Source organism: Paroedura picta, chromosome 4, assembly GCF_049243985.1.
Source record: "Paroedura picta isolate Pp20150507F chromosome 4, Ppicta_v3.0, whole genome shotgun sequence".
Classification (NCBI taxonomy): Eukaryota; Metazoa; Chordata; class Lepidosauria; order Squamata; family Gekkonidae; genus Paroedura; species Paroedura picta.
In genome coordinates, this window is record NC_135372.1 from 139,856,306 (window position 1) to 139,872,371 (window position 16,066).

Sequence of the window (16,066 nt, forward strand, 5' to 3'; positions counted from 1 at the left end):
GCACTAGGGATTCAGAGCTCTAGCAGTTGGAAACCACACTGTGCCTTTGGCAGAGAAAAGCGGCATATAAGAACCAACTCTTCTTCTTCTTCAGTAATCTCAGGGCTCTCTCAGCCTCACCTCCCTAAACAGGGTGTCTGTTGTGGGGAGAGGAAAGGGAAGGCGACTGTAAGCCACTTTGAGACTCCTTTGGGTAGAGAAAAGTGACTTATAAGAACCAACTCTTCTTCTTCTTCTGTAATCTCAGGGCTCTCTCAGACTCACCTCCCTCACAGGGTGTCTGTTGTGAGGAGAGGAAAGGGAAGGTGACTGTAAGCCACTTTGAGACTCCTTCGGGTAGAGAAAAGTGACTTATAAGAACCAACTCTTCTTCTTCTTCAGTCATATCAGGGCTCTCTCAGACTCACCTTCCTCACAGGGTGTCTGTTGTGAGGAGAGGAAAGGGAAGGTGACTGTAAGCCGCTCTGAGACTCCTTCGGGTAGAGAAAAGTGACTTATAAGAACCAACTCTTCTTCTTCTTCAGTCATATCAGGGCTCTCTCAGACTCACCTCCCTCACAGGGTGTCTGTTGTGAGGAGAGGAAAGGGAAGGTGACTGTAAGCCACTTTGAGCCTCCTTCGGGTAGGGAAAAGCGGCATATAAGAATCAACTCTTCTTCTTCTTCTGTAATCTCAGGGCTCTCTCAGCCTCACCTCCCTCACAGGGTGTCTGTTGTGGGGAGAAGAAAGGGAAGGCAAATGGAAGCCACTTTGAAACTCCTTGAGGGAGAGAAAAGCAGCATATAAGAACCAACTCGCCTTCTTCAGTAATCTCGGGGCTCTCTCAGCCTCACCTCCCTCACAGGGTGTCTGTTGTGGGGAGAGGAAAGGGAAGGCGACTGTAAGCCACTTTGAGACTCCTCCGGGTAGAGAAAAGCAGCATCTAAGAACCAACTCTTCTTCTTTCAAGGGGTGTTTTTCAAAACAATTAAGGGAAGAACGGGGATCCAACTGAAATGTCCCAACGGAGCAGAGAACGAGGGCTTGGCAGTTTTGTTTCAGCTGGCTTTTATGACTTGGCTCAACCCCCGTGGAATCTTTTGTAATCATTTCTCCGGTTTTATTGTACTTCTTTACCCCCCCTCCGAGCATCGACGCGACATTCCAAACACCGAAATAAATATTCGGGATCTTTTTTTTTTTCTATTTTCTTTTTTCTTTTGAAATTTACAGAAGTTACACATTCGAACAAAGGCAGAGAGAGAGAAAGAGAGAGGGGAAAAAAACCAACAAAGATTCCGTAGCTATAGTACAAGGTAAAGTGTGTCCGATTCGATACGTTACAAAAAATGTCTGAAAAGTGTACATTGGTACCAAAGGCATTACGAAATATTCTTTGGAGCAGGAACGAATGTGCAAGAAAGCCAAGGCAACGGAGCAAACGAAACCAAGCGGACAGGCCCGAAAGGGATGGCCCGCAGTCCGAGGCTCGGTTGAGCATGTGTGCGCAGTGAGCAGGCGTGCAGTGAATGGGGAGGGGGGGGCAAAGAAAAGCCCCTTGGTGGACAACGGCCAAATCCATCCCGACCAAAGCTGTGTAGCTGTCCTACTTACAAAGAGGTCTTCATTCTCACTGTTGCCTCGGTACAGAGACAGAATACTTTGGGTACGATCCACACTCTGCTTGGGGAAGCCAGCCTGAGAAACTGCAAGTTATGTTGGCACGCTGATAACCTTCTCTGTTTGGAGAGAAGGGAGGAGCATAAGTGGTACAAGGCCGTGCCCCCGCATGACGGCCAATCACAGTCTTTCTTTTTTGCTGCCAGGATCACAGCCGACCCTGCCCAGAAGACGTATTGGGCAAAAGTCAAGGGATTTCCCAAACGCAAACAGATACCAAGGGGTTCCTCTAATGCAGCTTTTTAAAAACATTTGGCCGTAGAGGAGCCCCTGAAATAAATTGTTAGGCTTCAAGGGCCTCCCGGAAGTGATGTCAGCTGGCCACGCCTCCCTCCCTGGAAGTGGTACAGCCATTCTGTCACTTCCTCCTCCCATCTTGACTACTACTATGGTGGCTTTGTCTCACGTAGGCCAGAAAGAAGGGCAGGAGCGGAGAAGACAGCTTGGATTTCCCATATCATGCCACAAACAATCTCCTTCCCCCCTTTTATTTTCATACCTAGAGCCTGGCCACCGAACCCTCAAGGCAGAGGCGGACAGCTCCCGGCTTGTGATCAAATCCATTTAGGCAAGTCTCTCAGGGGTAGCAGAGCTGGCTGTAATCACCTCCTTCTATGGAAAGACACAATCCTATTGTGTGTGTGTGTGTGTGTTTTGAGCCACAACTCAGTGGAACAATTTGTTGCACACCATCAATTTAAGCAGATGTCCTCTGTCCATGTTGGGAGCCAATGACTACCGAATCACCTGTCCCTGGGCAACTCTTGGCCAGAGGCAGATGGCGATCCCCCCGCCCCCATCACATTGCATCCCGTCAGTTCAACGGGGCACGGACCATCACCACAGTACAGGTAGGGGTGCCAAAATACACACTCATCTGAACACTAATAACATATGCCGAAGGCTGCCCAGATCTCACAGTGATCTCTTTATGATTGTGTAAATATATTAAGATAAAGGCAGCCATAGTAGTGAAACACTATAGTCTCAGGGGAGCCTGCAATGATACCAGAAATTATCCCCCCCCCCCCAAAAAAATGTTAACAAGCCTGATCTCATTGCGCTTGGAAGCTAAGCAAAACTGACCTCGGTGGGAGACCACAAAAGAAATACCGTAGAAATGTGCCACCCATTTCCACACATGGAGCCTCTATGAAAGGGATCACGATGGTTTTCTCCAAGTCTGCTATCAACCTTAACGATTAAGGCAAAATATCAAAGCATGTGAAACAGGGACATATTAAATTCCATGATTTTTTCCTCCCCCAAATGCCAGTCCTCCCTAGGAAGTAGGAGTACACCATACCCTTCCATGATGATTGTTTTGGAGGACTGTAGAAGAGCTATGTTTAAGTCCAGTAGTAACTTAGTAGAGTAGCATCTTCGAGAACAAGATTTGGGGGAGGGGGGTATTCACTTTTAAGAGTGAATGCTCGCTTTATCAGACACAAGTCAGAATGGAGATCCATGCTCTGTTCCTACACAATTCTCCCCTGATCTAACCAAGCTGGTTGTATTTTGTGGTGTATCTCTGCCTCCTGACTCTTTTCCTTGCAACGTCCCTCCCACCTTCAGACTGGGATACAAGGGCTCAGAGATCTCCATTCTGACATATCTCATGAAGGGAGCTTTGACGTTTGAAAGTTCATATACCCACAAAATCTTGTCAATCTCCAAGGTTTTACTGGATTCGAATCTGGCACGCCTCCCCCTTGTTATCTTCCATTTTTTCCAAAGTCTGGAAGGTACGCGGCTGTCCCTTTAAAATGAACAAAGGAGGCATGAGTATCCATGGAACAGCACCAACCTCCTTCCTGACTGGTTCAGAGAAACTTTGTTTCTCTATGTCATCTGGCGGGTCCATGAAAAGCGTTAGGGGGCAAGGATTCCAAAACCAAGTATCGGTCAATGTTCAACAGCCAGTCACTTGGAAAGAAAAAGTTCCAGTGCAATATCCCAAAGGCTCCCACTCCACTTCTAGAGGACTGTTCTTTTTGCTATCCTCACACCAAATCACACCATTTATGACACAGAAACCTCACACTCTCTAAGGGTTATTCCACAGTGTCACTATTCCTCACTTCTGAGTTCCGGTCAGTTCGGGAAAGGGGTTTGCACCACACGGTTTATACACCCTCTAGTGGTCAATTTGATATTACATCAAATTACATCCGGCAGTTTAAATCTGCAGGGAGATATGCCGGGCATGAACCTGTGTGATATCAAACTGACCACATGTGGAACAAACCCCCCCCCCAAAGAAACAGGAACTTACAAGCAAGAAAAATGAGAATGAGAAAAAGGCCCTTTATTTCTCTGCTGCAGAATTTGTTTTGATAGCATGAAGATGCCTTGCTGTGTTGTAACATATGAAGAGACAAAAAGATATTTTAGCAGGGCTTGGACGCAAGATTACCGGCGCCCTCCTTCCTGCACACACAGAGGTTATGTGCACATGTACAGACCTGCGAACATGTTCTGACATCATTCTGGATTTCTAAAATATAGGCAGGGTCTGATCTCATCTTGTGGTTCCTCTCCATGCCTCCCAATGTCACTGGCCAATTCAGGTCTATTCTGTGAGGCTTAATCCCAGGTACGTGTCCTTGGGATTGCACTACTAGTGCCTTGATAGATATTACCCTTTTCCTCTTGCATGACCCCAGAGAGATATGTGTACACCAATCCTCCCTTAAATGAAACAATGGCAAGTAGAAATACATAATTAGCAAGTCAGCCTGTTCTCTTTCGTCATTTTGCTCCCTTCTTTCCTTCTTTTTTCCCCCTGTTCTAAAAAAAATCAGGGTAAAACCTTGCATATTTCTGCTAAAGTAGTATATGTTCCTGCTTTCTGCCAAAATAATCTTTAAAGGCATTCCTGTGCAATTTTCATCTTATTTTTTTTTTAAAAAAAGGATTTCTCTGCTATGCGTGGTTCTAAGGTGGGGACACACAGTCAGCTAGTAATGCTTAGCAGGCATATATTATTGGACAGTGTCAATGCAGCAACTGAATGGCAGGTCGACTACATGGAACCATGCACACAGGAGAGAAGTAAAATGCAATGTATATAATTTTTTTTTTGCGTCTCTGAGAGGTATATTGGTTCCATTTTGCTCTGCTCATTTAAATTATTTCTCTCCTCTCCCCCCACACCCTCGTTATCACAGTTTATGTGGTCGGCGTTAATGTTGTCCATTTCCTAGGGCCCTCTCTGGAATAGAGAATTACATGAGCGCTGGAAACTGACAATGAAGTTTTCCAATCATCAAAATCAAACAGCTCTTGAAGAAGAAGAAAATAGGCTTGCCAATTTGTTCCTAAACTTACGGGAGGGGGGGAGTGAACCTCCCTCAAAACAATTTGTTAGTCTAATGAAAACAACTGGAAACAGTGATGGTTACAATGAAAATGAATTACGGTGTAGTTTTGAAATAAAATGAATGATCCCCACCCCGCTACCCAAACTGCATGTTATTTTAGACATTTAACTTTTTCTTATTGCACATGCCTGCCCCCTATGATAGCAAGCCACTGCAAAAATATGTGCAATTTCAACAGCCGCCAGCATGAAATACTAGTGGAGCAGCTCTTTCGTTCCAGGCTCAGACTAACCCTGCACAAATATTGCCCTGGGATCATACCTGTTCATGACATGGGTTGCAACAGTCCCTGCAATCAACCTCTGGCCCAACATAGGCTGTGTGGTTCACTGAAAATGTAGGTGTGCAGAGCCACTGACGGATTTATACTAAGGCCGTCACTAGCTCCATGTGGCCTTCTGTGCAAGGCCACATGTGCAACATTCCACATCTGGAATACCGCCAGGATTGGAGTCTCGACCCAGAAGCATGCGTGGAAAGGACAGGGGGGAAATCCTTTCCCCCCACCACCCCTTCTTTTTTAACCTTCCTAACAATGAAGAGAGACTTACAAGTATGAACCCAATTGCTGTCACAAGCATCCTGAGTCATGCGTTACAATTTGCTCACGTCCCTGATGGGCTCATCTGACGGACAAGTTCTGGGAGATTCGTGGCCAGAACTTATTTCACAGGTGTGCAAGGCCCAATTCTGATCAGGAGTGGGGAGAGAGGCCTCACACCTCCTCCCGGAGCTGTTCTTGTGACCTCAAATGTGGCTCCAGGCCCACACGCAGCTTTCTTCAATTTTTACACAAAATCTTTTCTCCGTTTCTGGAAATAATTTTTTAAAGGGGAGCCACCTCTTGAGCCAAAGGTGATAGCAGATATGTTTGTACTCGATGTTACAATTGACAGATAATGGGGAGGCCAATCAGAAACAGGAACCCATCCAAGAGAATTCATTCTGAATTCCCAGCCCAATGGGGTTCTCATTCCATCCTGAACAGACTTAATTCTTTTCAGCTGGTTACTGTATATGTCAGTGGCCAGCATGCTGCTGGCAGGGGTTCATGGGAATTGTTGTCCGTGGACATCTCGAGAGCCACAGTTTGCCCGCCCCGTCATAGACAGCTGGGTATATCAGTGCTATATCTACCAGATCTCTCCATCGGGCAATGCTGCTTCTCCCCACCCAAAATGGATTTTTGATCACTGGCATTCATATATTCTGCAATGCTCTCTTAGCAACTTACTGGGGGAGCCTATGCAAAGGGTGTTGGTTTCTACTTGTCTCGGCCGGCATGCATTTTACAGGCAAGATCTGAGAGTGCGTTTGGCAAGCTAGCTTGAAAAGCAGACATCCATATATTGTCAAATGAGTGCCGTGCCCCGGCCAAGGGGGCCATCCCATCAAAGGAGAGGCTGACGAACAAGCGTGGACAAGACAAGCTGTGCTAAATAGTTATCAAAAGATGGTGTTCGTCTCTCCTTAGACACACCGTAAGGCAAGCAAATTTGTGCCGACGTCCATAATGCACTAACACAAAGGTGCAGCATGACCCCCAAAACCTCCCCTCTGACCATTTGTACCCACAACTGGTGGTGCGGGGAATTGAGGGATCTACTCAAGAGAATAAGACCAACAGCTCCTTGTTGGATTCGCCCAAGTTGACGTTCTCTCAAAATTAATGGCCGTTGTTTGGATGTCAACGGGGACTCCGTCAAGTTCACCTTTCAGACAATCTCTTGGAAACTTCACCAGTATAAACCGCCCGTTGTCCTATTCTTACGGGGTAATGAAACAAACAGGGCAGACCCAGAAAGCAAAAGACATAGAAGGACGTTCGGGAGGGATTTGCACCAGCAAGACTGGGGTTGGTTCTGGGTTCAGTTGGCAAGAACCGGAGACAATTGATTAAGTCTTGGCAGTGGGGAAACCATTCAGCAGAAGCCTGAATTTCTCTCTGAACCATGGGGGACACCGTAAGCGCAAAACATTGAGCAGACAGAACATGAGTGGATCTCCTTTACAACCAAAATAAGGAACTCACTACTAAAAAGAGGAGCACCCCCTACAAGCCCTCTCCGGGCAAGAGTTGGTCTGGGATACCATCAATGTGATAACCGATGATCTTGGGTATGTTTTTGTTCGCCATTTGTTCATTTTCCGCATTTTGCTCTGCAAAAGATCTCCCTTCCCGCCTGGTTCTCCAGTATGTACATGTACACACACACACATATATATACATATACATGCATATGTATTCCCGTGTGCACACAAACAATGTATCTCCACTGCCCAGATCCATCAACACCACCACTGGAACCTCATGCAAGAATAAATAATTTTTTAAAGGCTTTTCTTGACCTCATAGTCTCATCTACAGAGTGCTCCTTTTGACGGCATCGTGGAGGTGCCTTTATGAAAAAAAACATAAAGCGATTGTACAGCTTTAGGCAAATGGTCCATCTCATCTGGCCTCTCGTTCCTCACAGTGGTCAACCACGTTCCTCTCGGAGTCCTACGGGCAAGGCATGGGTGCCAAAAGCCTCCTCTGAGTTGTTGTCCTCACTCTAAGCATCGACAACAAGAGGGTTTCGACCTCTGAATGTGGGATTTCCCTTTAGGCACATTGGTTAAGGGCCGCTGACGGACCTCCTTCTCCAGGGATTTGACTAATTCCCTTGGTCTACTCCCATCTCAGAGCTCCTGGGAATGAGCAGGGTATAAATGCAAAAGTACATATCTAAAATAAACCAGGGTTCATAGCATCCCTTACTGGCAAGCTTGTCTCACAAAAGCATTATGAACCAGAGCAAGGATCCACCCAAGATGTCCCTCCAGAGAAGGACCAGGGTCCTTTATGAGAAGGGAACCTTCAAGGGTGGCCATACATGGAAGGTGGGAAGGGAATGGAAAGTGACTCTCCTCACAAGGAAGAGGTACCTTCAGATACAACCAGCACCTGTTCTGGAAGTACCTTGCTCAACGCCCAAAAGGTTACAGTGTGAAAAACCAATGCACTTTATTGTAACCTCACAATGCTCATCATGTATGCTTGATAGAGAAAATTGCAATGAGGGCCTCTCTGCTATGCTTAAGCCCCTTAAAACATCCATCACAAGCAATGAATAGCAATCAGTGCATGAATCCTGAGGCCTTTTGCCCTAAAGAGTTAAAGGGGGGGGGGGTCATAGGACTTCCCATTACCTACAGGTCCCCTCCATTCTGTCTCTCCAGTGGCTCCATGTTTGAACGCAACCAGGCTGCTAAAACAGTCAAATCCGTAAAGGCAGCAAATGGCCAAGTAGTGACTTTTTTCAATCAAAATGGATCAGAGGTAAGGAGCCCCTGAGACGGAACGAGAAAACCTGGGGAGGGAAATGAGAGGCCATCAGCATGAGCCAGTGAAGGGCTAGAAAGAAGACCAGGGACTTTTCTTGGCAGCCATAAAGGATTGGCGGTAGGGTCTACCAGCTGTCAGCCCTGATTGGCTCTGTGACTCCCCGTTTCCCAAGCGAGGTCCCTTTCACTTCCTTGTATATCTCTTGCTTCGGACAACAGCCCCAGGGCTTTTGATCTGCGACTTGCTGCATGCTTCATTGAAAAGGCAGGCTCTCTAAATCTGCTGTTAACCGCCCTGAGACAGTGAGTCCGTGAGTGGTGGCATACCAATTAAATTAGAAATAAATAAAAACGTGGGTAAGAAAGATCTGGATAACGGGGCGAGCGCCTATCGTTCTGCCTTCTTGTACCGTGGTGGTCTTAAAATTGAGAAAATTCTGGTTTCCAAAATCCCCTCGCTTACACAACAGGTGTGGGGAACTCCACCCCCCCCCACGTTATTTAACAGTATTCCAAAGAGTGCAAAAAGATTTCAACATCTGGGCATGCATATCAAGAGCTCCCGGATGCCGTCCTGCAGATGCTTTTCAAAGAATTTTAAAAAACGCACACATATAATTATGTCAAACCAGCCTTGCATTCCAGAAAGTTTCCTAGCTGTTGCGCTCGAGTACTCCTGCCAAAGCGGCAGCCCTATCCCCGTCCTAACCCAAGAAAACCGTTTCCTTTCTTCTCCTGCTCCTCAAAATCGGTGCCGTTGGAACACCGCACACTGCTCCTTGCCTGACCCTTGCTGGACTGTGTCCTATATCTGGACGAGCTCACTGTTAATTTCTTGGCAGCAAACTATTGTGTACTTACGATTGGTTTTCCCCCTCCCCCTGCGTGACCGTTAGGAAGTGTCTCCTCGACAGCGCAACGCATTTTTGCATGTGATCAATAACTCCGTGCCTCTACCTATTATTAGTAAAAAACAGTTAACTCGCCAATAACTCAACCGCTCTCTGGTGAGGACTGTGTCTTGCTAACGTACAAAGTTACCAAGCATCACCTGACCCCCCCCAGTGCACGATAACGGTTTCCCGTATCGATTTTTAGAAACATAGTACGAACGAAATCCAAAGATTTCAAGGCTTCAGGTTATTTGCTATGGCGCCCTCTCGTTGTAGAGGACAGGCATAGCATCTGCTCCTAATCCCCCCCCCCCCAGAGTCCACTGGGACCAAACAGCCATGACTTCTGCATCGCCGAACGTTAAGTTCTCAATCATTGGAAGGTGTTCAGTACGTGGACAGCCCAACCGGGCTCCGCTCCCTCGACGCTGGATTCAGATGGCTTTCCGGTGGCTTCACTGTCTAGGAGTTGACCATCCCATGTCACTGAAAGGTCCCTCACCGGTGGCCGACCTTGGAGGAGGCCCGCAGGGGGTGCAGAGGTCAGAATCCGTATCCGACTCTCCCTCTGCGATGTAGGGTCTGATTTTGGCCACCGCTGTGTAGCAGCCGTTGTTGAGGACGTCCAAGTTTTCTTTGGACTGGGAGATGCTGAACCCGCTGAAGGAACGCTCCAGTTCCTCGTGGTCAACGGAGGGGATAGAGATGGAGGTGTCGCTGTCTCGTAGGGCACTCTCGGGGTGTTTCGCTGTAACGTCTTCGTTCCTTCCATAATCAGCGCTGGCCCTGTTCCCGCCGCTGTAGGCCGACAAGGAACGCTCGTGTGAAGGAGGCGGCGGGATCCTCACCAAAGAACCGGGGTCACCAACCGGAGAAGTGCTGTGACTTTGGCGCTGGTAGGTCTGCCACGAAGTGGAAGGCGGGCAGGAATTGTTTGGCACCGTCGTGGCCGGTGGTGCGGAGAAGTTCTTCTGTCCCGTGGAGCTGGTGGAGCGGATTATCTTGATGATGCACCCGTTCTTATCGATGTGCTCCCGGCTGTCGTCCGGACTGTGGTACGGCGGTGCCGGATCGGGTTCTTTGGATCCAAAGTATGCCTCCGTTTCCGATGGCGGGATCCCCATCCGTTGCATGTAGATGTTGACCAGGAAGTCCAGCTTCTTCTCCATGGATTGAACCTGGAAAGGGCCACAGAGGTGCCAGAGTATCATTACTCACGCAGTTCCCACTTTGGACAGCTCTGGACTCCTACACCCCAATTCAAATGACAACGACAACAAATAACAATGCTGAACTGCATGTCCTGCATGCAACCTAAGCTATAATGTGTTACAAGGAAAGGGGGAATGCTGCAAACCCCACAATCAAAATGCTGCAAGCCCCACAAACAAAAGTAAAATATGAGGGGGTAGGACCCAGTGAAGAATCAAACGGAAGACAGGTAATAAGGCACTGAGATACCAGTAAGGCTTAACAATTCTAACAATATAATAAGTAGATTTCTACAGTGTCTGCAGACTTCAAGGGTTCTTTAATGTCCAAAAAGTCCCAATGGTTTTCACCGTAAGGCTTTATCAAGGGACATTCAATTCGTTGTTATGTCAACAGGAGCTTCAGTACTGAGAAATAATGCCTTAACAGGGAGTAGAATTATTATAACAGTTGGCTCATCATAGCTTCAGGCATTCCAGATGCATCTGCAGAAATCTCCTTTTTATATTGACATAATTGTTAAGCCTTACTGGTATCTCAGTGCCTTATTACTTTTCTTCTGCAAACCCCTCAAAGGCATATTTATTTTCTTGGACTAAATTTCTGGTTTAATTCAGGCCTTATTTTTATATATTTATTATGGCATTTATGTTGCACCCCATCTTTGTAAACTTATCCCCAAAGAAAATGAAATTGCAACCACATGCAACTGGTTTCACTTACACCCTGGTTACCAAGGTTTCTCCAAAGCGTCCCCTTGTCCTTCCCCTCCCGTCAGGGATGATAAAATTTAATGATGAACGCAAAGCCCTTCGAGGGACATAGGGCAAAAGACGGTCCCCCAGATATGTGGATCCCAAACCACAAAGGGAATTAAACTACAGCTCTTCGAAGTCTGTCGCATTCTTATCCTGCTCTTCGACTGAGGCGTCAGTGTGAAACCCGGCCAGGATTTGGATGGGAGACCTCCAAAGATCTGAGGAGTAGTCCCTTTAAGGGACACTAGGGGGCATGACCTCCTTCTCCACCCCTCTAGTAGTGGGGGTTGGGAGTGCGTTTGCCGCCATGTTGGATTTTTAAAATGTCTTTTAATGGGTGTTTTAATGGGGATTTTATAAGGCGCTGTAACCCACCATGAGCCGGTCAGGGAGAGGCGGGGGATATAATAATAATAATAATAATAATAATAATAATAATAATAATAATAATAATAATAATAATAATAATAATAATAATAATAATAATAATAATAATAATAATAATAAATCTGATGATGATGATGATGATGATGATGATGATGATGATGATGATGATGATGATGGTATAAGAGGCAGGCAATGGAAAGCCACCTCTGAACGCCCCTTGCCTGGCACATACCTGTTTTTCCACCTTCCCCAGTCTGCCCATCATACTCGGATCTTCGGGAAGCTCTCCTTCAGCGGATCCTTTCGTCCGGTCCTTATCGGTCATCGGTGGCCCTCGGCCGACAATCTGGTCAACTCTACCGGAAGCGCAAACCCCACCCCAGAAAAAGCCATGAAGTTCGGGAGCTACGTCAAGGGGGTAGAATGCTGCTCTACGCGCAATTCCTCGGTAGACAAAGCAACTCTCTGCCCGTCCACTCATAAGTATCAGAGTTAGCCGTGCCAATCGAAGTGAGATGGGTAAATATACACGGGGGGATGCAAAGTCATCTCTCTGTGTCTGTAAGTGATCTTGGTTCAAAAGACACTGCTTTGGTTTCTGTCGATATCATCTGGCACATCATGCAAGGTAAATTCACCCCTCGGGAAGAAGGTGACGTCAAGCTTGTTCTCGTCCCCAAATTAGACAATGGCTTCTGAATCAATTTCTGTATATATTTCATACATTTGGCATTTCTGATCTTCTAAGCCAGACTGTGCTTCTCCAGGTGTCCAAAGACTACAATTCCCATAAGCCCCTGTGAACATGCTGGTAGGGGCTCATGGGGATTGTAGTCCATGGACATCTGGAGAGCCACAGTTTGGCCACCTAAGGTTACCAAAGGCCTTGATAAGATGGCCCAAGCTAGGTGGGTCTTGTTGGGTCTTGAAAGCTAAGCAGGGTCAGCACTGGTGAGTCTTTGGGTGGGAGACCACCAAGAAGATCCAGGGTCTCTATGCAGAGGTAGGCAATAGCACACACCTCTCTGCATCTCTTGTCTTAAAACTCGTACACGGTCACCATAAGTCAGTTGTGACTTTATGGTACTTTCTGCTGCCAATGAGCAAATCAAATCCCATTTAAACTTGCTTGTGGATTCCAGGAGATGAAAGCTTCCAGATTCCAGGGGACAATAGCTGAGCTTCAAAATCTCTGAAGTCACAAAACCTAACCTTAATTCTGCTATCCAAATTTCCTTATTGGTTTGACCAATTAGAATCATAGAATCATAGAGTTGGAAGGGGCCATTCAGGCCATCTAGTCCAACCCCCTGCTCAACGCAGGATCAGCCCATCCCACCAAAAGGAGGCCAAAAGGAAGGCATCTGCCTGAAAACAAATCTACAGGGCTTCTGTGCCAATTTTATTTTAAGCGATGGTTACAGGTAGACACCAAACTTTTGACACCACTTTGCCATATCTCCTCTGACTAGGAGCCATTTGAGCAGATAATGGTCTCTCCCATCACCTGCTACCTGAGATCCTTTGAACTGGAGATGCCAGGAATTAAACTGGGGGAGGGGGGAGGGGCTGCTATGGATCCATGGTAGAGCATCTGGGTTGCATGCGGGAGGTCCCAAGTTCAGTCCCCAACATCTCCAGTTGAAAAAGGAGCAGGCAGGAGATGAGAAGAAAGATCTAAGTCCGAGACCCTGGACAGCTGCTGCCAGCCTGGGTAGGCAATACTGACTTTGATAGACCAAGGATCTGATTCAGGAGAACGCAGCTCCATGTGTTCATGACCTCTTATAATAATAATAATAATAATAATAATAATAATAATAATAATAATAATAATAATAATAATAATAATAATAATAATACTCATGACAGGCAGTGGCTTTCCAGGGTCTCAAGTAGAGTTCTTTCACATCCCATCCTGCCTGCTTTTAAATGGAGATGCCGGGGATCGAACCTGGAACCTTCTGCATGCCAGGGAGATGCTCTCCTACCAAGCCACGGCCCCCTCCCTGAAATCTACATCAAGAGCAAGTCAATTGCTGGGGAACTGCCCTCTTGCATAGTGTGCCAGAAGCTCCCAAGCGATACTAAAAAAAACAACAGCAACAATGACACAATGACAACATTCAAAAATAAATAAGTACGGCAAGTTTGTCAGGTCTTGTCGGAAGCCCAGTTAATTGCTTGGAGCGGAACAAACACAATGCTTCTTATGCAAGTTCTGCGGTGTGGGCAAGAGGTCCATGCGCGAGGAGATGGGGGGAGAGAAGTCATGAGTCCAGATGCAGACAAAGGGAGGAGGGGAAGGATTAACGAGACGCAAGGTTGTCACAAAGCACTTTGCAAAAATTAAAAGTGCTGTCACCAGATTGACCACCGGAACAGAAACCGTAAGCCAAGGAAAAGGGTCGAGACACAAGGGCAATTCCAACCATACAGCTACCCGAGCTGCCTTAATGTTGGCAACGGAAGGGGTTTGGTTTCCCTCTGGATCTGTGTTATGGCGAGTCTCCAAACACGAAGGCTGTCAACAGTCACAGGAGATAAAGCTTCCAACGTCTATATCAAGATATAGGGCCTACTCCTCCCCCGTCCCCCTCTTCCTCCCTTTCCCCCTCCAAACCTCTCCTTATATCTAACAACCTGCTAGCTGGGACTTCTAGAACCCAGTAATCTCCTTTGGTGTTAATTACCAGTTGAATTGTGATTTTATAGATATCGGATTGTTTAATTTTAGGTGGAATTTTAACTGTTTATTGCCTTCTTTACTGTTTTTATCCAAACTACTGTTCACCGCCCCGGGACGGCTATGTCCGAGAGGGACAACATCAAATTAGCTAAATAAATAAATGTTACATTCAATGTACACACAGCTAAATGGGTGATTGTGATCCCACATGGAGCCAGGTTCTGGCCCCTGGTTTTCATTTGTCACGAGAATGCATACTGGCTTATCCTTACCCACACTTATACGCATGTACATACAGTCAATCTAATTTGGGAACTGAGCTATTTCTGCACAATGGACAGATGGAGACACCAGTCCTCCAAAAACAGGAAGATCTGGTAAGAGGCATGAGCAAGGACATACACAATTTCATACATGTCCAATAGATGTCCAGAATCATACAACAATCACCAACGATAGATCTTGTAACTGTCAACAGACTCCACATTTTGGACATTCACTATAACAGATGCAAGTTTTGTTTAGAATACTTGTTTTGAGGGGAGGGGTCACAGGTTATGTTCCTTTATGGGAAAACCTCTGTCAAATGCTCTTTCGTAGGCAAAGCAACAAGCCACAGGACATGCAGGGAAACCAGCCAGACCATCAATCAACTCCTCTGGTGTGGACGAAGCAGAGGGAAGGAGCTGTGGGGGATGTGGGAGGCAACTGATGGAACAATATGTGTCTCGTAGGTTTTTAGATACAGATTTGCTTCAAAACTGGACAGAAATAGCAGTTCAGAATCTAGAGTTCGCCCTGTTAAAGCCACCAAGGGCATCATCCGAAACCCTGACAACCCCAGAATGCATCTTTGTTCTCCCTAAACATGAATGTGGAGAAGGCCTTCTGAACAGGTTCTGTAGCTCTGTCAATACTTGTTTCTTTGCATGAGGTCTGAAAAGAAGACCAGAGCATGAAATCAAGGAAAACTGAGATCATGTTAGTGCAAGTTTGGACTGGCTTCGGCACTGGCTTATTTAGTCCAAATGGGTGTCACTGCAGGGTGTCATTCTGACAGCTACTAGTTATTGACACCAAAGTCCAAGGAGCCGAGAAAGCTCATCCTGCTGTGATCCTGCCTTGGATCCTGCAGATCTTGGTCCAGTAGCAGAGGCGCAAGAAAGCATCACTACTGACTGACCGAATCCACAGGGTCCCCCTTAACATGGAGCCGAGAAATGGTAATCATTCGTTCCAATGACGTTCCTTCTTTTAAATGGAAGAAAAAGAAAAGGTAGGAATTATCGGCTTGGCCAGAACGCTGTTTTCTCTCATGCTTCGTTATACTCCGTGCTTTCAGAAGCATGCAAAGAGCAGTGTCCGTACGTTCACCCTCCGGCCAGAAGCAGATAGCAAAGATCAAGACAGTTCAAATGCAGCAGAAACAACAAAATGAAGAAAAGGGGAGAGAGAAAGAATCCTTTTTTAAAAATGAACCATTTGGGAAATATTCAGTTACCTTTTAAGCCCAATTCAGGCACTGAGGCTAACCTCCTTAATCCATGTGACGTGACCAGGACTTCTAACAATTCTGCTGGAACAGGTTCTCTCAGCCAGGATTTCATGAAACCCTGGGGTTTCTTGACGGCCCTGGTAAGGTTTCCTGAATAGGTGCTAAACATCTATCAGTTGATGTGACCATATATGACCATATCTGCTCATGTTGACCGGCTGTCCTCCCCAAATGGGCATGGAGGGGGTGGGAAGGGGAGGGGC

At 46.5% G+C, this 16,066-nt stretch overlaps 1 protein-coding gene across 4 annotated transcripts in view; it reads right to left on the reverse strand.

Annotated features, from left to right (window-relative positions):
* Window positions 1-1,187: 1,187 nt before the first annotated feature.
* The window catches only part of KCNQ2 (potassium voltage-gated channel subfamily Q member 2), a 107,443-nt gene continuing 92,564 nt past the window's right edge, over window positions 1,188-16,066 (reverse strand). For all 4 annotated transcript variants that reach the window (XM_077335844.1, XM_077335843.1, XM_077335842.1 and 1 more), the window contains 2 exons: window positions 11,852-11,975; window positions 1,188-10,440 (listed from right to left, as the gene is read on the reverse strand). In XM_077335844.1, coding sequence (XP_077191959.1) covers window positions 9,718-10,440; window positions 11,852-11,975 — 847 coding nt within the window. In that variant the 3' untranslated portion in view covers window positions 1,188-9,717. The remainder of the gene's footprint in view (window positions 10,441-11,851; window positions 11,976-16,066) is intronic.